This window comes from Humulus lupulus, chromosome 1 (genome assembly GCF_963169125.1).
Source record: "Humulus lupulus chromosome 1, drHumLupu1.1, whole genome shotgun sequence".
NCBI lineage: Eukaryota > Viridiplantae > Streptophyta > Magnoliopsida > Rosales > Cannabaceae > Humulus > Humulus lupulus.
Window position 1 is genome coordinate 231,196,155 of NC_084793.1, and position 25,777 is coordinate 231,221,931.

Consider the following 25,777-nt stretch of genomic DNA (forward strand, 5'->3'; position numbering starts at 1 on the left):
GGACAATATTGCAGTGGGTTGATTATATTGTCCAAGTGGGAGAATATTAGAGCTATTATGTACTAATATAATTACAAACATAATTTCATAATCACAATCATTAATTAAAGTGCATACTAATTGTTAATAACCATACTATTAAAAACTTTTTTCAAATAAATTTAAATTTTGAAGGGAATAGATTTAAAAACTTTTTTCAAATAAATTTAAGTTTTGAAAAAAGTTTTTAAATTTATTTTTTTGTATTTTAAGTTTTGTTTGTGTTTTAATTATTTTTTTTCTATCATTTTAATGTTTTAAAATAATAATAATACATAATTAAAATTAAACAAACTTAAAATTGAAAAAAGTTTTAAATTTATTTTTTCTCTTTTTATATTAATTAAATTTATTTATTTAAAAATAATAATTAATTGTTTTTTGACATGTGACCCTATAAAGTGTTGCCACGTGTATCTTAGTTGATACTTAACTTGCTTACATAACATTTAACACCTAAAATGAGTAACTTGCAACAAACCATTAACGGAAGGTGGTTTTGCCACCAAAATTTTTTATTAGAGTGCTTGTCACAACTTTTGTAAAAGAATAAGAGGTTTTGCCACAAATAACTCAAAACGAAAATATACAAAATATAGAATTTTTTAGCCTAAATTACCTCTTTGAAATATTATATTGAAAAAGTAGGAGGTTAAAATATCTATGCTATATAAAAAGTGTGTATTGATGATAAAAAATTATTGATTTTAACTTTGTTTACTTTAACGGAATATTATAAATATTTAACAGAATATATTTTTAAAACTAATTAAAAATTCATAGTATTATTTATATTAATATAAATTCAAATATTATAAAATATCATTATTATATAAATATTTAATATAAGACTACATGTATAATAATTATATTAATATAAATTCATATTTAACTTAAATTTTATAAAATATCATTATTATAATAATATATAATATAAAACTAGATATTTAATTATTATTATTATTATAATAATAATATTCAACATAAGAATATATATTAATATAAATTTATTATTATAATAATAATATATAATACATAATCTTAAAAAAAAATTCATATTTAAAAATGTTTTCATATTATATATATTTTAAAAAATCATAAATAATGATTTAATTTAATTTTTCTTTAATATGTTTATGTCATTCTTTTATATATAATATTGTTTATTTATTTATTTAAATTTTATATGATTATATAAAATTAATAAATTCTATAAATAAAATTAAATAATGGTATATTGCAAGTTGATTCTAAGTTAAAAAGTGTTCTGCTAAAATATTGTACACCATACTGGACTCACCAGGTCTTGTGGCCATGTATGAAACTTTTTGATGAGAATGAAAATATTCAATGGATGAAGTTTAGGAAACTTGACAACGGCATTATTTTGCAGTGTCTAATTCTTCTTGACTACCAATAATCTCGACAAGAACACGAACCATTATTGAAATGATGAAAACGAGTAGCATCTCTTACAATAATTTCTCTGCCCACAAGCTTGGATATAAATTTAATGGCAGTATGGCAGTCATTACAAACTCTGAGATTCTTCATGATCCTTAGAGTGGTGTTCTCTGGGGTACTTATCAGTCCAAATGCAATGGCTAGTTTCTCACTGTGATGTCTAAGAATTTGTTCTTTTACCTCTTCTTCAAGGTCATGTAATACTGATTGAGTGTCTGGAATAAAGCCCAACTTTTTTATCTCTTTCCAGATTTTTTCAATCACCCTGTAGATAGCATCTTTCTGTGGATGGATGCCATCTTCTACGCCAAATACATGGACTATGTTTCGAATTTGAACCCAACTAAATCCTTGTTCCTTCTTCACTCCCCTATCCTTCATTGACTTTCTAATCCTTGCAGCATCGTCCCATTTTCCACAAGCAGAATATAAATTAGCCAAAGCTGAGTAGGCCCCACTATTTTCAGGCTCAATAAGGAGCAATCTTTCTGCTGCAACTTTAGCCAGATCAACATTCTTGTGAACCTTACAAGAAGATAAAAGTGAGCCCCAAGCTACGACATCTGGTTCAATTGGCATACTTTCTATAAACTGAAATGCTTCTTGAAGCAACCCAGCACGGCCAAACAGGTCAATCAAGCATGCATAATGGCTGAGGGTGGGTTCAATTTTGTGTTCATTTTTCATCAAATTATAGTAGCTCCTGCCTTGTTCAACCAATCCCACATGTGTACAGGCAGAGAGTACGCCAATATAAGTTATATGATCAGGCTTAATACCAAGCCCAATCATTGTCTCAAAAAGTTCAATGGCTTCTTCTCCATGACCGTGTTGAGCTAAAGAAATAATCATGGAAGTCCAAGTCACAGTATCTCTGTTCCTGTGCATCAGATTAAATACTTTCTTCGCAGCACTGATTGATCCACCTTTGGAATACATGGTGATCAAAGCATTACTCACAGAAACAGATGAAACTTCCCCCAGTCTTATGGCGCTTGCATGAATTTGTTTGCCATGATCCAAAGATGCCAAAATTGAACTGACACTTAAAATGGCTGCAAAAGTATAGTTGTTTGGTTTGGGGCCCTCTCTTGTCATCAACCTGAAGAGCTCTAAAGCTTCATTATTTAAACTATTCTGCGTGTATCCCACAATCATGGCTGTCCAAGCAACCACATCTTGATACATCAACGAATCAAATATAAGTCTAGCTGGTTTTATATCCCCAAGCTTAATGTATCCATCCAATAGAGATGTGAAAGCAATAACATTGACACTTGAAGTTCCATTTTGTTCCAATATCTTCTTTGCAATTTCAACGCCACCACATTTAGCATACATTGAGATCAAAGCATTTTCCACAGCCACGGAGAGTTCAAACTCATTCCTTATTATTTGAGCGTGGATTTGCTTCCCAAGTTCCAACTTTCCAAGATTTGCACAAGCTGACAAAATGCTTGCCAAGGTGAACTTATCTGGTTTCAAAGGAGATTCTTTCATCATATTTGAGAAGAAAGCAAGTGCTTCCATATCAAACCCGCACTGATTGTATCCTGCAATTATGGCATTCCAAGAAACTAAATTTCGTTCTGTCATTGTCTTAAACAGTGAAAGAGCAAGGTCAAACCGGCCGGATTGCATATGTGAAGAAATCATAGAATTCCAGCTTGATATGTCTTTCGATCTCATCCTGTCAAAGACAACCAGAGCTGTTTTTTGATCCCCAGATTTTGCATACATATTCAGTAAGGAATTTGCTACAGAAACATAACTACTAAGCCCATGTTTAACAACAAATGAATGAACCTTCCTACCAATATTCAAATCCTCAATAGCAGCACACGAGGCAAGAATGTTAGTAACCGTGAACTGGGTAATCAGAACATTATCTGAAATCATCCTTACAAACATCCTGATAGCATTATCAAATCGACCCATTTGATTATAACCCACAATCATAGCAGTCCAAGAAACTGAATCATGCTCGGGTATTTCATCAAAGATTCTAAGAGCCACATCAAATCTACCCTGCTTCGCATAGGCAGAAAGAATCGTATTCCAAGATAATGTAGTCTTGACAGGCATTTCCTCAAGCACGTGGTGAGCATCAGAAAGAGACCCAGTTTTGGCATAAAAATTCATGAGATTATTCATCAAGAAGACACCCATATGAAGCCCACCTTTAATGATTCGGGCATGGATTAATTTTCCAGCAAAAGGGTATCTGGATTTGAGGCTAGCTTGAAGTTGATACACATAAAAATCGGAAGGAAATAATGTAAAAGACGAGCTTGGAGACCCCATTTTCTGAAGCGACATCTTATAACTCAAATAATTGAAATGATGAATATATATTCTGACAACTGATTCATAATCATTTATGACTGAGATAGAAATCTGGGTGCTGAAAATGAAAAACGTATGGCGGGAGACTAACTGAAAGTTGAAGGTATTGGAGGCGACACACTGACAAATAGAGCCGTTGGAACAGCTGCTAAGCCTCGCTTACAGTGACTACCAAACCAAAGTTATTATTTCAAACACACCACAATTTCAATTTTATTTTACAAAAATACTCCTAATATTCAAACTCTTATTTTTTTTGTCTGTGGGTCCAACTCACTTTTTTTAATATCTCTTATTTTCTAATTCTCTCTCATTCTAATATTGTAAATATCGAAAAAATATCAAAATTACAAAAAAAAAAAAAATCTAGAATGAACATTTGAGTGAAAAAAATAAGAATCTTTAAAATTTTCATCAAATTTCAGTGCAGAGCATCGGAATTGCATCAAAGTTACATCGTTTTAGCCAAAAATTAAGTTTTCATGATTGCATTGCAATAGTATCGAAACATCATCGATTTTGCATAAAAAAATCATCAATTTTGTATCAAAAAAGCATTGTTTTTGCAAAAAAAAAAAAGTTTTTATGATTACATCGCAAGAGCATCGATGTAATTTCTATGCCAAATCGATGGTGTTTCGATGCTCTTGCGATGCAATTATGAAAACTTATTTTTTGGCCAAAATGACGTTTTTTCGATGCAAAATCGATGATGTTTCGATACTTTTGCGATACAATCATGAAAACTTGATTTTTGGCTAAAATGATGCCTTTTCGACGCAAAATCGTTGCAATTTCGAAGCAAAATTGATGGTGTTTCGATGCAAAATTGATGGTGTTTTGATGCTCTTGCGATGCAATCATGAAAGCTTGTTTTTTTGCCAAAACAATGATTTTTCAATGCAATTTCGATGCTCTTGCGATGGAATCATGAAACTTGATTTTTTGCCAAAACATGTTAGATTAAATGAAATGTATACATATGAACAATCCTATATACATGTATGCGAAATTAATATATAGAATGAACATATACAAAAATGATGATCGAATATTGTATACCTCCAGCCATTGCAATTGATATCCTCGATCTAGCTTTAGATCTACAAAAGAAAAAGAAAACAATTAGAATGAGTATTCGGGCTTCCAAGCTCTCACTAACTCTTTTTAGATGGAGTTACTGAAAGTCAGAATGAGTAGTGAGCTTGGGGACCGGTACTCTATTTTTATAGAGTGAGACCTACCACAGAATCTCTGCCACAGATTGAGATATTTTCTCAATTAGTTGGGATATGAAAAATCGAGTAATAACAAAATCAGGTTACAAATAATGTTGACCATTAATTAGAATATTTTGTCAATAAATTAAATATTGACTTTAATATATTAAATCGATTAGTTGTAACAAATTGATTTTATATACCAAATAAATAAATATTCTAACATTCTCCCACTTGGTCAGCATTTAAATTAATGTATTACTTAAGCCTGACAATCATCCCAGTTAGATAATAAACACATGAATTATGGCGATAGGTCCTCTTTTTATGATGAGTATTATCTTTCATGCATTACAATATATTTATTACATAACAATGTACTTTATGTGGCTATGTACTTAAATGAATAAACCTTATGTTTATTTAGGTCCTATGAAGATAAAATTTTCTCAAATAAAATTTAGATGCGCATATATATATGAGAAAACATCAAAATAAGAGTTTCATTGATAATAACTCCAGTTTGTACAATAAATTTACACAAGGGAATCAAGTCCCATGTTCACTACATGATCATTGAATTTATGAGGTGGCAAGCCTTTCCTCATAGGATCAGCAATCATCAATTCAGTGCTAATGTGTTGAATGACCACTTTATTTTCTTTAACACGTTCTCCCACGGCTAAGTACTTGATGTCGATGTGCTTGCTTCGACTACCACTCTTGTTGTTCTTAGCCATGAATACAGCAATTGAATTGTCACAGAACATTCTCAATGGCCTAGATATGGAATCTACAACTCTAAGACCTGAAATGAAACTCTTTAGCCATACACCATGCGATGTAGCCTCAAAACACGAAACGAACTTGGCTTCCATAGTAGAAGTAGCAATCAAGGTATGTTTGTTACTCTTCTATGATATAGCTCTACCGGCAAACATAAACACGTAACCAGAGGTTGATTTACGTGAATCAGTACAACCAGCAAAGTTTGAATCTGAGTAGCCAACTACTTCTAGGTTGTTAGTTCGTCTGAACATGAGTTTGTAATCCTTAGTACCCTGAAGATACCTCATAACTTTCTTTGCAGCTTTCCAGTGGTCTAACCCCGGGTTACTCTGAAATCTTCCTAGCATTCCGACAGCAAAGACAATGTCAGGTCGTGTGCACACCTGAGCATACATCAAGCTTCCAACAACAGAAGCATATGGGATGTTCTGCATTTCTTCCTTTTCAAAATCATTCTTTGGACACTGGCTCAAATTTAATTTATCACCCTTAACGATAAGAGCAACACTTGGTGAACAATCTTTCATCTAAAATCTCTCTAAAACTTTGTTAATGTTGGTTTCTTGAGATAGACCTAAGATACCTTTGAATCTATCTCGATGGATCTTAATGCCAATGACATAAGACGCATCACCCATATCCTCCATCTCAAAGTTCTTTGAGAGAAATTGCTTCACCTCATGTAGCATGCCCTTATCATTGGTTGCAAGAAGAATATCGTCCACATATAAAACAAGAAAACAAATCTTACTCCCACTGACCTTCTGGTATATACATTGATCCATGACATTCTCTTCAAATCCAAAAGAAAAGATGACATCATGGAATTTTAAATACCATTGGCGGGACGCTTGTTTTAAACCATAGATGGACTTCTTAAGCTTGCACACCAAATGCTCACCATCACTAGAGGAGAATCCTTCTAGTTGTTTCATGTATACCTCCTCCTCTAGGTCACCATTTAGGAAGGCAGTTTTCACATCCATCTGCTGCAGCTCTAAATCGAAATGAGCAACTAATGCCAGGATAACTCTGAGGGAATCTTTCTTAGATACCGGAGAAAAGGTCTCCGTGTAGTCAATTCCTTCTTTTTGAGTGAATCCTTTAGCAACGAGTCTCACTTTGTGTCTCTCAATGTTGCCTAATGAGTCTTTCTTTGTTTTGAAGACCCATTTACACCCAATAGCCCTCGCCCCATTAGGCAACTCAACAAGATCCCAGACTCTGTTGCTCTTCATAGAATTAATTTCTTCATTCATGGCATTGTACCACAGTTTCGATTCTTTGCTATTCATAGCTTGTGAAAACGTTTCTGGATCATTTTCGGCTCCAATATTGTAGTCAGATTCTTGTAAATACACAATGTAGTCACTAGGTATTGCCGATTTTTTCGTCCTAGTGGATCTTCTTAAGGCTACACCAGCAGGCTCTTGGGGAGCAGGTGGTTCAGCTTGTTGTTCAACAATTATAGGCAACTCTTGAACAACTTGATCCATTTGAACTTCATCATTGACTTGTGGATCTTCAACAATTGGTTGTGGTGGTTCAACATCCATTTGGACTGCAGGCGTGTTATCAACTACAATCAATCTTGCTCTTGAGGTGGAGGGTTCTGAAGGATCTTTCTCAGAACCTAAGTCCTTGGATTGATCACTCCCACTAACAAATGCATTTTTAAGAAATTTTGCATTCCTTGATTCCACAATCCTAGTGCTATTAGATGGACAATAAAACTTGTAACCTTTAGAGCTTTCAGCGTATCCAATAAAGTATCCACTTATGGTCCTTGGGTCCAGTTTCTTTTCTTGTGGATTGTATACCCTAACTTCAGATGGGCATCCCCAAATGCGTACATGTTGCAAACTCGGTTTCCAACATTTCCATAATTCAAAAGGAGTTTTTGAGACTGCCTTAGTTGGAACTCGATTTAATATGTACACGGATGTCTTTAGAGCTTCAGTCCACAAGGATTTAGGTAGTTTAGGGTTGCTGCTAAGCATACTCCGCACCATGTCCATCAATGTTCGGTTTCTCCTTTCCGCAACACCATTTTGCTCGGGTGTACCAGACATGGTATATTGTGAAACAATCCCATTTTCTTGAAGAAACTTTGCAAAAGGACCAGGTGCTTGTCCATCTTCAATGTATCTACCATAATATTCTCCACCTCTATCTGATCTCACTATCTTAATTTGCTTGTTGCATTGTTTCTCTACTTCAGCTTTAAATATCTTAAAGACATCTAATGCTTTGCTTTTGTTATGAAGTAAGTAGATATACATGTAGCGTGAGTAATCATCTATGAAAGAGATGAAGTATTTCTGACCATATGAGTCCATGTCTGGACTACATATATCAGTATGTATGATTTCTAATAGGTCAGAACTCCTATGGACACCACTTTTCTTAGACTTGGAGGTATGCTTTCCCTTAATGCAATCCACACAAGTATCAAAATCAGTAAAATCTAAGGTATTGAGTACCCCATCTTTCACTAACCTTCTAATTCTATCAATGGAGATATGTCCCAATCTCCGGTGCCATAATGTAGAGGAATTCTCATTCATAACATATCTTTTATTGCCAGCGTGAACATGCACAATATTATAAGCAGTATTGTTTTGTAAATTAAGGCAGTAAAGACCATCAGAAAAATACCATTTCCAACACATTCAGATTTATTATATAAATTAAAAGATTTGTCTGAAAATGTAAAGGAAAAACCAACAGGTACAAGTCTTGAAATGGAAATCAAGTTTCTAGAGAAACTTGGCACATAAAATGTCTTTTCTAACTTTAAAACAAAATCGCTACTTAAAACTAAATGGCACATTCCAATAGCCTCCACATGTGAGCCCATCTTGTTTCCAGATAAGATGCTTTGCTCACTTCCCACTAGCTTCCTTAGGTTTTGTAAACCCTGCAAGGAATTTGAAATGTGAATTGTTGATCTAGAATCAATCCACCATGTGTTAATATTAACATTAGCCATATTAGATTCATAACATACGAATGAAATTGGATTACCTTTGTCGTCCATCCATTTCTTGAACTTGGCGCATTCCTTTTTCGCATGTCCCTTCTTTTTACAGAAGAAACACTTGATGGAATCCTTCTTTATTTTTCCTTGGGGAGGCACTTTATTTTTCCCCTTGTCCTTCTTGGATGATTTGTGTTTCTTGCCTTGGGTAGCCATGTGAGCACTTTCACCTTGTTCCTGCAGGAGCCTTGCTTCTTCTTGAGCACACATGGTTATCAGTTCATTGATACTCCATTTGTCCTTATGTGTGTTGTAGGAAATTTTGAAAGGCCCGTATTGAGGTGGAAGATTGTTAAGGATGTAGTGGACCAGGAAGGTTTTGGGAATAACTACATCGAGCTTCTTCAGTTGAGCAGAAATGTCCCTCATCTTTGAAATATGTTCTCTAACTCCTTTGACACCAGTGAGTTTTGTGGATGAGAACTGGTGGATGAGGTTGTTGTAAAGTGGTTTGTTCGAAGTGTCGAACTGCTCATCGATCAGTTTGATCAAGTCTTTGACTTTCTCAAGTTGCTCCACCGATCCACGCATTCCCAGAGGGATCTTGGACATAATGAACATGATGCTGAGGCGATTGGATCGCTCCCATTTTTCATATAGTGCGATCTGAGCAGCAGTGCTAGTCGCAGTGATTGCAACAGGTTCTTCCTTTCTTATTGCGTAGTCCATGTCGACGCAACCTAAATGAAGAAGAACTCGTTCCTTCCAGATTTTGAAATTGTCACCCCTAAGCTCAGGAATTTCGGTAAGGATTTCAACAAAACTAGAGGATGATGAAGAAGCTGCATGAATAGGATTACAAACTTAGATTTTGAAGATTGAGGCTTAATGAAGTCATGTTTTACCAATGTATAACATGCTGAAGAATGAAATTTTATTAAACAAAAATTGCCTTTGGGCTAAATTTTTAATTTAATAAAATTAGATGTATAGGATGATAGATTATTCAAACGAATTATTTGGGATAAATTAAGGTTTGATACTTCTATCTTTATTAAACTTTATGATAACACTATTAAATTAATTTTCATAACTCCTGTGGGTAAGTTAAGAAAATCAATTTAATATATTATCCTAATTAATTATATAAATATAATAAAATCTCTGTGGAGTAAAATTATTATATCTATTTAATTAATCACAATTTATGTCCATTATGTGATCCTTTCAAATTAATATATAATTTTATACAATTAAAGATGATGTGGCTACTCCTTAATTATGTAAAATTATATGGTTCACTAGATATTATGTTTTAGGCTCTAGGAAGACCTAAGAACAATTTCGTTAGAACATAATAGGCAATCACAAAGAGTAGTGCTCCTAGTGTGGTCATCCGAAGATCATTAAAAACCGTTCTAGATTGAGCATTTGTCTCAGTTTCATGCATTCTTATGCAACCACAAAATTGTTTATGAATTATTCATAGTTTTATTCACCCTAAATGTTTTATGAATATTTTATGAATAAATTATGAATATTAATGTGCTAAATATTATTCAACCTATCTTAATGTTTTAATATAATCTAAATATATCTAGCACAAGTATGGAATATAAAACTTATTTTAAATTATAAAGGCATACATATAAAATTAAAGATAATTATACTAAGAATAAATTTTGCATGAATAAGAACAAAATAATCATACAAATTAGCATAATTAATTATATGTACGAAAATACAATAATTCCATATATATATATACTTAATGGCAGAATAATTCATGCTAAATAAGACAATAAAATCATTTATTGATTTGGTGAATTAATAAAATAATTGCACAAACTTAATTGTAAAATAAAAAGTAATTACATTCTTAAAATAACACAATTATTTAATATTGCATGAATAAAAGAAATATACCATACAATAAATACACCAAAATCAAGTAATTGCACATTTTAATTATTTTCCAAATATATAATATACCAAAATTATATGTTTTAATTAAATTGGCAAAAGAATTAAAAAAGAAATTTATTGTCTAAATAAGCATTAAAATCAAGAAAATAATAAAATCCCAAAATAAATAAATAAAATGTAATTTTTTCGAAATTTTCTTCAAATTTTCTTATTTTTTTTTAATCTGTCACGGGAAAACGACATGTCGTTTTCCCCTTAGAATTGTCGTATGACCCGTCAAACGACGAGTCGTTTTCCCCAGTTTGGCGTCGTAGGACCCGTCAAACGACGAGTCATTTTCTACAGCAAAGACCAAAACGACATGTCATTTTGGTCATCTTCTTCAGCCAATTCAAGTCGTTTTGACCTGGTTTCCTACAAACGGGTCACGTGACCCGGTCTCCAAACCCGACTGGAAAACCCTATTTTGACGTCGATTTTCAAGATTTTAAAGCCCAGATCAATTAGAAAACCTTATATGAAGAGATTCATGGGATTATTTTGCATAAACAATAACTAAAATCGAGCTTGAATTTCAAAAAATAAAATCGGCCATAAACGGGTCCGAACGAAAAAACCCGATGGAAAACAATGATTTTCACGTCCAAATTCATAGATTTTTGCCCATATTGAATCTAAAACAATGTATAAAGAGATTCATGATGTTTTATTGCTTTAAAAACAAATAGAAACCGAACTTTAATATCAAAGAAAACTTTTGGCCATTATCGGGTACATGAAGGTTTCAAAACTGATTTTGGATTCTCAAAACTTGATTTGGAAGCATAGATTATTAGAAAGAATAATCTGAAGGATTTCTAATGGTACTTATATTAAAATTAGTTTTGAAACAAAAATTCAAAAAATTTGAGGCATTAAAACTCTTGATCAAAATTAAAAAAAATTGTTATGAATATGGCCAACTAAAACAAAATATATATATATATATATGAATATAAAGACATATATAAATCAAATATATATATATATGCAGATAAAATTAATAAGGTAGAGATAATTATGTGAATGATACCAAATGTTAGATTAAATGAAATGTATGCATATGAACAATCCTATATACATGTAGGCGGAATCAATATATAGAATGAACATATACAAAAAGGAGGATCGAATATTGTATACCTCCAGCTATTGCCATTGATAACCTCGATCTAGCTTTAGATCTACAAAAGAAAAAGGAAATAATTAGAACGAGTACTCGGGCTTCTAAGCTATCACTAACTCTTTTTAGATGGAGTTACTGAAAGTCAGAATGAGCAATGAGCTTGGGGACCGGTACTCTAAATTTATAGAGTGAGACCTACCATCAGAGTCTCTGCCACAGATTGAGATATTTTCTCAATCAGTTGGGATATGAAAAATCGAGTAACAACAAAATCAAATAATGTTGACCATTAATTATAATATTTTGTCAATAAATTAAATATTGACTTTAATATATTAAATCAATTAGTTGTAACAAATTGATTTTATATACCAAATAAATAAATATTCTAACAAAACAATGTTTTTTCGATGTGAAATCGGTGCAATTTCAATGCAAAATCGATGGTGTTTCGATGCTTTGCGATGCAATCATGAAAACTTGATTTTGGGCCAAAATGATGCTTTTTCGATGCAAAATCGATGATGTTTTGATGCTTTTCCGATGCAATCATGAAAACTTGTTTTTTGGTCAAAACGATGCTTTTTTGATGTAATTTCGATGCCCTTGCGATGCAATCATGAAACTTGATTTTTGGCCAAAACGTTATTTTTTCGATGCAAAATCGATGCAATTTCGATGCAAAATCGATGATGTTTCGATACTTTTGCGATGCAATTATGAAAACTTATTTTTTTTTGGCAAAAACGATGCTTTTTTGATGCAAAATTGATGCTTTTTCAATGCAAAATGAATGGTGTTTCGATGCTTTTGTGATGCAATCATAAAACTTGATTTTTGGCCAAAACAATGCTTTTTTGATGCAATTTTGATGCTTTGCACTGAAATTTGACGAAAACTTTGGAGGTTTATATTTGTTCACTCAAATGTCCATTTTTAGATGATTTTTTTTTAATTTTGGTATTTTTTCAAGAACTACAAGATTAGAATGAGAGAGAGAATGAGAGACGTTAGAGAGAGGGAGTTTGGACTGAGAGAGAAAAAGAGTGTTTAAATGTTAGGGGTATTTTTGTCCAAAAAATTGAAATTGTCATAAATTTGGGATAGTAACTGTTGACCCTTGTTTTGGTCAACTGACACGGAGTCAAAACACTTGATGTGGATTGATGTGTTGGAATGAATATAATGACAACAATAGTAAAGAACACAAGAAATTATAGTGCTTCGGCCCCAGGAAATGGTAATGACCTACATCCACTTAAGCTATTATTGATATGAGACCTCAAAGGAGTGATCAAAGAACTAGGGTTCTCTGAGTTTCACAAACCTAAAAGAGGTAAACAATACAATCGTAATACAATAGCTCTAATTCTCTCGTAAGTGTATAACTTCAATTAGCAAAAAGCCAAAAAGTCTCTTCCTTGAGCTATCTTTCTCTATTTATAGGCTCAAGGAGGATTACATGAATTTGTTACAGATATTCTCTCCTAATTAATCGGATAATCAGGAATCATTGGAGATAATCTCGGAATTGATTATGATTTCCACAAGATCATCTTGAAATATGTGGAGTGTACGACCATGCTGATCGTAAGGAAAACTCAACTGCCACACCAGGAGGATCTTACTGGTCGATGGTCGAACAGAACTCTGCCAGGTGTCAGCCACGTGTTTAAAAACACATGCCACGTCACCAGTGCCTGTTTTTTGGATAACATTTGCCCCCAAGTTTATTTATTACGACCAACAATAAATAAACTTTAAGGAAAACGACTCTTCGATTACCCCACCAGATCTATCAGAGTAGTTCGTGCATCCTTGGGAAAAGTAACCTACCCTTGTCTAATCACGGCTTTTCGGTTCCCAAGTAACCTATTGACGGCTATCACCCTTCCCCATGCTTCGAAAAGAGGAAACTAATGATTACTTCTTCTTTCATGCCACGGACAAAAAATATATATAGCCTTCTCAGAGCCTTCTTTTCCTTTTTACGCAAGTTATTTCTCTTTCAAGAAACCCTAAATCAGAACCTTCCTTTTCCCTGAAGATCATCTTTCAGCGTTTCAAGAACCATCCGTCCGTTCGTCTACGCTTGAAACTCCTTCAAACCTCCACGATCTTTGCTTTGGTAAGTTTCAGAACCTTTCTGCTCTTTATTTTTGCTGTGCATGCCTCTGTGAGTTAACTGTTAAGTTCTGGTGTTGTCCATGTTCCTGGGTTGAGATGCATGAAAGTAGGGGATTTATCGAGTGATACTAGATAGGATGATGTTTCTTTGCCATTTAGGAGTTACGAGTTAGTTTGATAACCGAGATCATAAATTTAGGACGTAAAACCGAAGTAAAAATTTGATTTTTATGCTAGTTGAAAAACTGAGTTTTTCCCGCCCTTAAAGGAGTTGAAAAAGCTTTTTACTTTCACTTTTTGATCTGCTTTTCAAACTGTTCGTGTGAAAAAAATTATTTTTTTGTTAGAATGCTGTTGTATAAAAGTTTGACTTTTATACATGACCAGCGTTATTCTAACCGACTTTCTAGATTCTCCATCCTCACCTCCCCATTTTTCTGTTCGCAGATTTTAATGCCAGATTTGTGGGGAGGTGAGCGGCCAATCGAAGAAGATCTTCTTGTGCAACTGCTTGAAGGCGAAGAACAGCCAGCTCAGCATGTTCACGAGATTCCATTCTCAAGACTTTCTTCTTCCAGACCTCAACCATCACTACCTAAAATGGCCCACTTTAAATCTTTAGGCAAAAAGAAACCAAACCCTGAAAACAATCCAAATCCTTCTGCCCAGCCTGATTCGCAGGCTAGGGTTCCCTCGACCAGCGGTCGAGAAAAAATTGCCCCGGACCCTCGCATTCAGGTCAGGGCTCGCCCTCGGCATTCAAACCTTCCTGATGTCGAGTGGTATCTTTCTCCCCTCAGTCAGGTGACTCCCAGGATGCTTGCCAATTACCTTAGGAAGTATCCTCTCAATGGGGTCAATCTCAAAATCCCTGCTGCTGACCAGAGGGCTAACTTGCCTGGGGGCGTCTACAGCGCCTGGTCGAGGTACCACATAGAGGGGGGGGGGGGTCTACCCTTCCTCTACATCCGTTCTATCAGGGGGTGGCAAACTACTTCGATGTTGCCCCCTTTCAAATTACTCCAAATGGATATAGAATGCTTGCTGCACTCTATATCCTTTACAAACTCAAAAAATGGCCAGAGCTTACTCCTCACGAGGTCAACTTCCTTTTTGACCTTAAGTCCAACTCTCAACAGTCCGGGACGGGCTTTTTTCATTTTTGTCACCAGGAAACAAACCGAACATTCCTGAGTGACACCACTCATATCTCCAATGTGGGGAAATACAGCCAGGAGTATTTCCTCACGCCTGACATGACTACGAACAACTTGGCCTTCGCTCGAGGAGGTAAATGTCCTTTTCCACTGGTCGCTACTTTTTCTTAGCAAATTTCTTTGTACTTCTCTAAAGTATCTTGTGCCTTTCAGAACCATGGCTACGCCCAAACCCAATACCAGACATGGTGTTGAGGTCCAACGCATTGGCTAGGATGACTGACGCTGAAAAAAGCGTTAAGTCTCTGGTCACTAATGAAAACTTGAGGCTGTCTGGCCTCCTGACCCCTCGTTAGGAAACGAGGGAACCCACGGTGGCAGTCGCCACTGCCGAGGGGCATCCCGAGCAGCAACCCCCAGCGTCCCCTCCTCGAAGGAGACCGACTGGGGTTACGATCAGGGAACCGACTGGCGCCCCCTCAGCAGAAAGGCCTTCTGCCCCCCAAGGGAATGGGAAACAAAAGGCAGCAGAAACTGTCGTAGACTTGGATGAGTCTTCAGACGAAAATGGTACTATTATTTCGCTTTTAAATAGCTTGCCAATTCCCTGTCACTTATTTGACGGGGACGAAAATTTTACGTATACTCCAAATCTAGGGCCAGACTTCTTCGTGCCAGAGAGTGAGTGTATGACTAGTAGAGTCAGTAGTGTAGCGACAAGTAGTAGTAGCTCGGATATTGGACTTTGTGATTTTCCTTACTTCTTTCCTGATGTGCCATAATTTGTCATCTATTTTTGTCTTACTATCTGCATATTTATCTTTTTCTGCAGAAATGGCCTCCCCCAACGTTTTCGACTTGTACCAGACTCAGGAGGAGGAGGAAGTTCCCCTAGTCTGACGGAGGAAATCGGCCAGGAGACAAGATGGCGAGTCTAGCCAAGCACCCTTGGCCAAGAAGAGTCGAGCAGCTGATCCTCCAAAGGATGGGCCCTCTGGCCAACCTTCTGCCCAACCATCCGCTCTTGCTGAGAAGGAGACCCCGCCTGCCGCCACAAATCCCTCGCCTGCGGCTCCAAAAGAACAGGCCCAGCAAGCCAAACTTCCTGGGGCCAGGCTCACGAGCCGCTCTCTGCGATCAGCTAAGGATCGCCTTGCCCATATCCTGAAGCATGATCGTTGCAGGGAGGAAATGGATGAGGCTGAAAACATGGGGGTCGATCAGATCCTCAACAGGGCTCTTAATGAAGTGGCCAGTTTAAGCACTCTTTCTCTTTTTGCGATCTTGGTTTTTATTTTTCCTTCTTGTAATATAGCCTAACTCTTATTCTTTGACTACAGGCCATGCTGACAATGACCGCTACTCGTACTCGCGCTGGTGCCAGCATCGAGCAGTCTCGGGCGAAGGTCATCAAGGAGCTTCAAGCCGCAGAGGCTAGGCATGCTTGGGAGTTGGAGGTGGTCACCCAGCAGAAGGATGCCTTGGTGGCAGAGCTGGCAGAGAAGCAAGCTTTTCTGGAAACTCTCAGGAAGCAGAGGGATGATTACCAGGAGTCCACTCGAATCAAATGGCGTGAAGTCAAAAAACTTAGGGAGGAGCACCTTGCTAAGGACACGACCATTGTTGTTCTTCAGAGCCAGGTGGAGCAGCTTAAGCTTACCAATGCCAAGGACCTGGAGAGGTACAAGAACGCGATACTTCGGTGTTTCTACGATTTTTGGAAACACAACCAGAGTGCCGATTTCAGTTGCCTTCCAGAGGACGTTAGGAAGGCCGAGCTAGCCCGCTGCACTGCTCGGTTGGTTGCCGAAGAGAGAGCTAGGGTCCCTGCTTCCCCAAGCATTCCGCCAGTCGCCGGAGTGGAGGGAGGAGAAGCTGGAGGGGACGTGGTCGATTAGAATGCTTCACAGGATCCTCCTGCTCCTCCAGCTCCTTAAAGTTTTTTTTTTCTTTTGTTTTGCTTTAATTACACGACCTATGGGTTGTGATGTAAAGACTGATTTTTCTTGTTAATTTTGCTGCATGGGCAGCATATTTTACTTTTCTTTTGAACAATTACATCCAAGCAGTACTGCTTGCGGTGTAAAAGAATTCCCTTTGATATTATAATATTTCTGCTTATTATAACATCTGTTCGCATGACCGAACTTAGCATAGTACTTTGGCTTGATTTAACAAAATATAAAATTTGAAAAATACTCTAAGTACCGTAGCATGCTTTCACTTATTTTGTTCATGTGTTTACATACCTCTTGGTATGCTTTGCTATCGATGTACCTTATATGCCCCCCAAGTGACTGAAGAGCTTTAGGTCCTTGGTCACTTACCTTGACCACGACCTGTACAAACATTACTGCTCGGTATAAAATGCAACACTTATAATACAGCAAAACAACACATGTAATGAACAAGTACTTGTAATTTTTTTTACAAAGGTTGGCAAGAATGACTGGCTGCGCACAGTCCTTTATAATTATCGTATTAAAATGGACTAAACATGTCTTTACGAGTGATCTTTTAAAAAGATCTTACACTTATAAGCGATTAGCCATATAATATGACTAACCCTTTTTCAAAACTTGTAAAAAGTAAAAATTAATACAAGCCAGTCCTTTAAGAAGGATTGTTTATTGATAATTCTTGCGCAGGTGTTCTCCGTTCCAATAGCGCGGAACGAGATCTCCATCCAAGCATGCAAGTTTGTATGTGCCTGGATGAAGGACTTCTTCAATCTGGTAAGGTCCTTCCCAGTTTGGTCCGAGTACTCCAGCAGCTGGGTCGCGGGTGTTTAAGAAAACTCGTCGAAGTACTAGGTCTCCGACGTTGAACTTTCTTTCTTTTACTTTTGAGTTAAAATACCGGGCGACTTTTTGCTGGTACGCAGCTACTTGGAGTTGGGCTTTTGTCGTTTCTCCTCAAGCGAGTCTAGGGACTCCATCAATAGTTGGCTATTCTGGTCTTGGTCGTATGTGATTCTTCGATGTGAGGGCGGATCTAACTCGACTGGCAACATAGCCTCATACCCGTATGCTAAGGAAAACGGGGTATAACCTGTTGCTGTTCGATGAGAAGTTCTATACGACCAGAGTACTTCGGGCAGTTATTCCGGCCATGCTCTTTAGCTTCTTCGAGCCTTTTCTTCAGGGTTTCCTTAAGTGTTTTGTTCACTACTTCGGCTTGCCCATTTGCTTGTGGATGTGCGACTGAAGAAAAGCTCTTGATGATTCCATGCCTTTCGCAGAAGTCCGTGAATAGGTCGCTGTGAAACTGGATGCCGTTGTCTGAGACAATGTTCCAAGGCAATCCATATCGGCAAACAATGTTCTTGATGACAAAGTCAAGAACTTTCTTTGTCGTTATGGTAGCGAGTGGCTCAGCTTCGGCCCAGTTGGTGAAGTAGTCGACTGCTACAACTGCGTATCTTACTCCACCTTTTCCCGTTGGCAAGGATCCAATTAAATCGATACCCCATATTGAGAAGGGCCATGGACTTTGCATTTGTTTTAACTCATTGGGAGCTGCGCGTGGGATCTTGGAAAATCTCTGACACTTATCACATTTTCGCACAAACTCCATTGAGTCTTCGTTCATAGTCGGCCAGAAATAACCCTGCCTCAGAATCTTTTTCGATAAGCTCTGCTCCCCAGCGTGATCCCCACAGAAGCCTTCATGTACTTCCCTCATCAGCTCTTTAGCCTTTTCTGGTGTAATACATCTAAGCAGTGGCATGGAGTATCCTCTTCGGTATAGAATACCATCGACCAATATGTACCTAGCAGCCTATCTCTGAAGAGTCCTGGCTTTGTTTCTATCTACTGGTAGTACACCATTCGTGAGATACTCCAAGTACGATGCCATCCATGTATCTTCTATCCGAATATTCCATACTGGTTTCATCTGCTCGTATGCTCAGCTCGCGTAGCCGTTCCACTAGCACTATATTTAAAGTGTCAGCATCTTTCGCACTCGTGAGTTTAGCTAAAGCATCTGCGTTTGAATTATGATCTCGAGGTATTTGCTGGAGGGTATACTTCTCGAATTGTGCCGACAGATCTTTGGTTTTGTTCAGGTAGGCCACCATTTTCAGGCCTCGCGCTTGATATTCTCCCAAGACTTGATTCACTACAAGCTGTGAATCACTGTAAATAGCCAGCACCTTTATGCTCATGTCTTTGGCCAATCTTAGCGCAGCGAGGAGTGCTTCATACTCGGCTTCATTGTTTGATGCGGCGAAATCAAACCTAATGGCACAGTGAAATCGATGCCCTTCTGGCGTTATCAATATCACTCCTGCTCCTGCGTGAGATTCGTTGGACGATCCATCCGTGAATAACTTCCACGAAGGAGAGTCAACTTGGGGCTCAGGCGCATTAGGTTTTTCGCACTGCTCGCTGTCTGGGATCTCAGTGAATTCGGCGATAAGATCAGCCAAGACTTGTCCTTTTACTGCTGCTCGCGGTGAATATGTGATATCGAACTGCCCGAGTTTGAATGCCCATTTTAACAAACGTCCAGCCGCCTCCGGTTTTTGTAGAACTTGCCGAAGGGGCTGGTCAGTTAAGATTGTGATGGGATGGGCTTGGAAGTAAGGACGTAACTTCCTTGAGGCCAAAATTAAGCAATAGGATAATCTTTCGATGGGAGGATACCTCAATTCGGCACCGATTAATCTCTTGCTTACATAATAAACTACCTTTTGTACGCCTTCTTCTTCTCGTACTAGCACCGCACTAGCAGCATATTCGGTGATCGCCAGGTAAATGAACAAAGTTTCTCCATCTATAGGCTTTGATAAAACAGGAGGTTGTGCCATGTGGGCTTTTAAGGCTTGGAAAGCCTGTTCGCAGTCTCCAGTCCACTCGAACTTCTTGTTGCCTCTAAGTAGATTAAAGAAAGGGACGCATTTATCCGTCGACTTTGAAATAAATCTACTGAGTGCGGCAATCCTTCCAGTTAAACTTTGCACATCCTTGATTTTCAATGGCGATTTCATATCGATCACGGCTTTGATCTTTTCGGGGTTGGCCTCGATTCCTCTTGAATTAACAATGAACCCCAAAAATTTCCCTGATCCTACTCTGAAGGAACATTTGAGAGGATTTAGCTTCATCTGATATTTGTTCAAAACATTGAAACACTCCTATAAATCCTTCACATGTCCTTCTGCCTTCTTTGACTTTACCAGCATGTCGTCCACGTACACCTCCATGTTTACTCTGATTAACTCCTTAAACATGTGGTTAACCAATCCCTGGTAAGTCGCACCGGCGTTTTTCAGTCCGAAGGGCATTACTTTATAACAGTATAACCCTGTATCGGTCCGAAAGCTAGTGTGATCCTCGTCAGGTGGATGCATACTGATCTAATTGTATCCTGATTATGCATCCATGAAAGAGAGGATCTCATGTCCTGCAGTTGCATCGACCAGCTGGTCGATCCTTGGGAGTGGGAAGCAATCTTTCAGGCAGGCTTTATTAAGGTCTGTGAAATCCACACAGGTTCGCCATTTGCTGTTAGGCTTGGGAACCAGTACTGGATTAGAGACCCATGATGGATAAAACGCCACCCTAATGAACCCATTCTCCTTCAGTCTTTCAACTTCCTCTTTTAAGGCTTTTGATCTATCCTTATCGAGCAGCCTTCTTTTCTGTTGCACCAGTGGAAAACTTTTGTCAACGTTCAGGACATGGCTAATGACTGCAGGATCTATCCCAGCCATGTCTTTATGTGACCAGGCAAAACTTCCTGGTTCTTTCTCAAAAATTCCACCAATGCGTGCTTCGTTGTTGCTTTTAAATTTTTACCGACCTTTACAACTCTGGTCGGAATTTTTTTCGTCAAGTTGGACCTCTTCAAGGTCCTCGACGGGTCCAACATCTTCCTCAAAATCCCCAAAGTGAGGATCTAAATCTCTATCCTCACTTTGGGCAACACCCTATTTGGTAACTCCATCACCGGATTGGGCTTGTGTATCAATGGCCATCTGCAACCTCTCTGGGGGAGTGCTCTTCGATGTTACCTTCTTTGCCTTCGTGATCGAGGCATTGTAACACTACCTTGCTTCCCTCTGATTTCCCAACACGCGTCCTACCCCTGCGTCTGTCGAGAATTTCATGGCCAAGTGCCATACTAAGGTGACGACTCGAAGGTCAACCAGTATGGGCCTTCCAATTACAACATTGTACGCCGAAGGACAATCGACTACTATGAAAGTAGCGAGTAATGTCCTGGTAGTAGGCGTTGTACCTGCTGTTACCGGAAGTCTGATTGACCCCGTTGGGGCGAGTCCCTCACCAGAGAAGCCGTAAATTGTTTGGTTGCAGGGCTCCAAGTCCTTGACGGATAACTTCATGCGTTCCAGTTAAGACTTGTATAAGATGTTTACTGAACTTCCTATATCGACTAGCACTCTCTTCACCATCATGTTGGCAATTTGAACATCCACGACCAGCGGATCGGAATGTGGAAACCAGACATGCTGGGCGTCGCTATCAGAGAAGGTTATTTCACTATCCTCTGATCGAGCCTTCTTTGATGCCCGGTCCTCCACAGTCATCATCTCGATGTCCTGGTCATGGCGTAGGGTTCGAGCATATCGTTCCCATGCCTTTCCGCTACTTCCCGCAAGGTGCGGGCCTCCACATATGGTGAGTAAAGTGCCAACTACGGGATCAGGCTGCAAAGGTGGCGAACGTTGGCGTGCGGGCGCCTGCTCGTTGCCACCTGGAGCCTCTTGTTGGGAAGTTCCCGAGGCCCGTATGTATCTCCTCAAGTGTCCTTGTCTGATAAGGAACTCGATTTCATCCTTTAGCTGGTTGCACTCGTTTGTATCGTGTCCGTAGTCGTTATGATAACGACAGAACTTGGTAGTATCTCTCTTCGAAATATCCTTTCGAATGGGAGCGGGTCTTTTGTAAGGCACACCAGAACTTGTGGCCTGATACACCTCTCCTCGAGACTCGACAAGGGCAGTGTAGTTAGTGAACCGCGGTTCATAACGATTGTCCTTAGTGCATTTGTTTTCAGAGGTGGAAGGTTCATTATGAGACCGCTTCCCCACATTCTTGCCATTGCCATTGACGTTCTCGTTGCCTTTGCCGTTGCTGTTGGGTTTTGACCCATTGGCGGCTTTGGCGGGTTCGGCAGTCCCCTTATCTTTGCTTGGGGGCTTTCCCTCGCTGGCGATGGCATCCTCGAGCTTGATGTACCGATCAGCTCGATCCAAGAATTCTTGAGTAGTCTTAACTCCATGCTTTCTAAGGCTACTCCACAAAGGCGTGCGATGCCAAACTCCTGCAGTTAGGGCCATCATCTTGCCCTCATCTCCCACTGTTTTAGCTCCACCCGCTGCTCGCATGAAGTGCTAGACGTAATCCTTCAGTGGCTCTCCTTCTTGCTGGCGTATCTCCACCAGCTGATTCGCCTTAGTTGGGTGCACACGACCCGCATAGAATTGTCCGTAAAATTCCTTTACGAACATCTCCCAAGAAATAATACTTGCAGGAGGGAATTTGAAAAACCACTCCTGTGCAGCACCAGAAAGTGTTGCAGGAAAGATCCTGCACCGAGCGTCTTCGGACACTTTCTGAATGTCCATCTGTATCTCAAACTTGTTGACATAAGATACCGGGTCACCATACCCGTCAAAGTTCGGAAGCGTGGGCATCTTAAACTTGCTGGGAGTTTCTGCCTCAACTATCCTTTGAAAGAAAGGAGTGCCCCTTCTCCTGTCGTACTCGATATGAGACGTCCTTCCCCCGACCAGCTGTTGTACTGCCTGGTTCAAGGCATCTATTTGGGCTTGCACGGCATCAGGAATTGCCGGGGCCTCTGCTGCTGGGGGAATGTACTCATCATGCCGTTCCTGACGGTCGTTGAGTACATCTCTTAAGTCTTCGTCTCTTCGCCGTTGCTCGCTTGCTCCGAGCCGGTTAAAGACGTTATTTTGTCTGGGCTGCCCCCCAGCGTTACGTCTCTCGGGTTGGTCTTCCCTAGGTGGTGGGCTTCTCCGACCAGCATTTTCTCTGCCTGAGTCGGCTTCATTGTAACCATGGCCATCTCTGAACCTTGATTGGCTATGGTGGGATCGACTGTCCCCTCGGTTGCCTCCTCGGGCTGGAACTTCTCGAGCGTTAGAGGGTGGCCTGCGTTGGTCGGTAGGTCCCCGTGCATTATCATGCCGTGGGGGGCCCCGGGCCACAGAGCTTATCTTTGAGTTCCTTCTGTTGCCAGAAGGACGCTGCCCCCTGCTTGGTGGGTTCGGCTCTTCGCCCCTATGGCGTCTAGGACTACGGGGCTGCTGCCCGGCCCTATTCTGCCTTGGCTGCGGGGGATTGCCTCGACCAGCCTGGGATGGAGGCTGCGCTTCAGGATCCCTTGGTGGGACATCATCCTGAGGCATTGGCGGCTGCTTAGGCCTTCGAGGGCTCGACGACTGGATCGGCAGGCTAGGATTGGGACCCCTTTGGGGTGGCCCATTTGCGGGTTGATCAGGTTGTGAGGCAGGTGCAGCCTGATTCCTAGCCAACTGCAGGGCTGCTTCGAGGGCTGCCATGGCCTCCCTCTGACGACGGTCCATCTCCGCCTGTCTTTCACTTAGCTCCTGGCACTGTCGCTCTATCTCTTGTTGCTGCCACACCATAATCTCCGCAACACTTTCTTGGCTGGCCCTCAGATTGGCCAGTTCATCCTGTAATACCCCCAGGGTATTTCTCAGCATCTCAGAATCCAGTTCTTCCTCATCAAATTCCAAATGTGGCTCATTTTCAGCCATGTTTGGAGGAGGAGGCGGTTGAGATGGTGCAGCGCCAGCCGTCTACCCAGTTTTCTTTGTTGTTTTCGCCATTACTGCTTCAACAATTTCGTATCAAGCTCTCAATGAAAGCACCAGAATGTTAACCCTTGTTTTAGTCAACTGACACGGAGTCAAAACGCTTGATGTGGATAGATGTGTTGGAATAAATATAATGACAAAAACAGTAAAGAACACAAGAAATTATAGTGCTTCGGCCCCAGGAAATGGTAATGACCTACGTCCACTTAAGCTATTATTGATATGAGACCTCAAAGGAGTGATCAAAGAACTAGGGTTCTCTGAGTTTTACAAACCTGAAAGAGGTAAATAATACAATCGTAATACAATAGCTCTAATTCTCTCGTAAGTGTATAACTTCAATTAGCAAAAAGCCAAAAAGTCCATTCCTTGAGCTATCTTTCTCTATTTATAGGCTCAAGGAGGATTACATGAATTTGTTACAGATATTCTCTCCTAATTAATCGGATAATCAGGAATCATTGGAGATAATCTCGGAATTGATTATAATTTCCACAAGATCATCTTGAAATATGCGGAGTGTACGACCATGCTGATCGTAAGGAAAACTCAACTGCCACGCCAGGAGGATCTTACTGGTCGATGGTCGAACAGAACTCTGCCAGGTGTGAGCCACGTGTTTAAAGACGCCTGCCACGTCACCCGTGCCTGTTTTTTGGATAACAGTAACTTATGTTGGTACATTAAAAAATATCACTAAGTTATCATGCATAGAACATGAAATTTCCCTTTTAGAATTTTAGTTTTTTTTGGGCACATATATAATTTGTATGTGTTGACGGTAAGAACTCGTCAACTAAGTTAGATCAAGAACTTCATGAGTTGTAAAAGAAGTAGATTCAAATCAAATGAACTTCAAGCAAACTTCCTTATGATTTCAAGAACACAAAATGTAAATGCTAAAATTTTACAATGAAAAATAGAGAGAAGGTAGAGTGTCTATTTTCATTAACAATGAGTGGTTACAAAATTCTCCCCAAAATTTCCCCCTTCTCAAATGAAGGGAGGTCATATTTATAGTAGAGCACTGATGACTCTTAGTACATTGTGGTCCCTTGGGACACGACTCTGCTTATGCAGTTTACAGGTGGTAGTGGTGCCAGGAGCGTGGTGGTCGGCTCTAGTACATGCCGAGAGTTTGTTGAAGCACCTCCACTTTAGTACCTAGATGTACCTTTATCACTTGTTTAGTACAGGTGTCAGAGATTGGCTGATGAGGACCACATCAAGTACCTTACTTGTACGACCACTACTTGTCTAGCGTGTACATCGTGTTTGTACTCCAACTCCTCTTGGTTTGTAGGTGCATTCCGTATTTGTACGAGCTCCTCGAGTCACAGGTTTTCACCATCGCAAGGTACATTATTCCCAAGGGCTTCAATTGTAAAATCCTTACATGTTATTTCAAGATGCCTGGCAATCAAGGACCTCGTGAGATGGACCTATGAAAATGGGACGAGAGGGGCCTCTCGACCCCAAGCGCATATTCTTGGCACAGAGTGTGGCTCTGTAGGCGAGGCATGTGTCTCGCGAGACCCTTGGAGCGAGGCCATGGTGAGCTTGGTGGGAGGCCCTTGGCGCGAGACCCTCGGCGTGAGGCGCTTCTGCGTGGGAGACGCTGGGCGTGTGCGCAAGACGCCTGCTGCGCGGCCGAGGTGGTGTTTGCGAGACACTGGCACGAGGCGAGATGCGCACGAGACGCTGGGCGCGCGCGCAAGATGCCTACTGCAC

At 39.4% G+C, this 25,777-nt stretch overlaps 1 protein-coding gene across 1 annotated transcript; it reads right to left on the reverse strand.

Annotated features, from left to right (window-relative positions):
- Positions 1-1,284: 1,284 nt before the first annotated feature.
- Positions 1,285-4,030, reverse strand: LOC133804196 (pentatricopeptide repeat-containing protein At2g22070). The gene has a single exon (XM_062242358.1). It carries the CDS (start codon positions 3,820-3,822, stop codon positions 1,450-1,452), a length of 2,373 nt encoding a protein of 790 aa, XP_062098342.1. The 5' UTR covers positions 3,823-4,030; the 3' UTR covers positions 1,285-1,449.
- Positions 4,031-25,777: the final 21,747 nt, after the last annotated feature.

Coding starts and splice junctions, on each gene's coding strand:
- LOC133804196 (XM_062242358.1), bottom strand. CDS start 3,822: ATGTCGCTTCAGAAAATGGGGTCTCCAAGCTCGTCTTTTACATTATTT.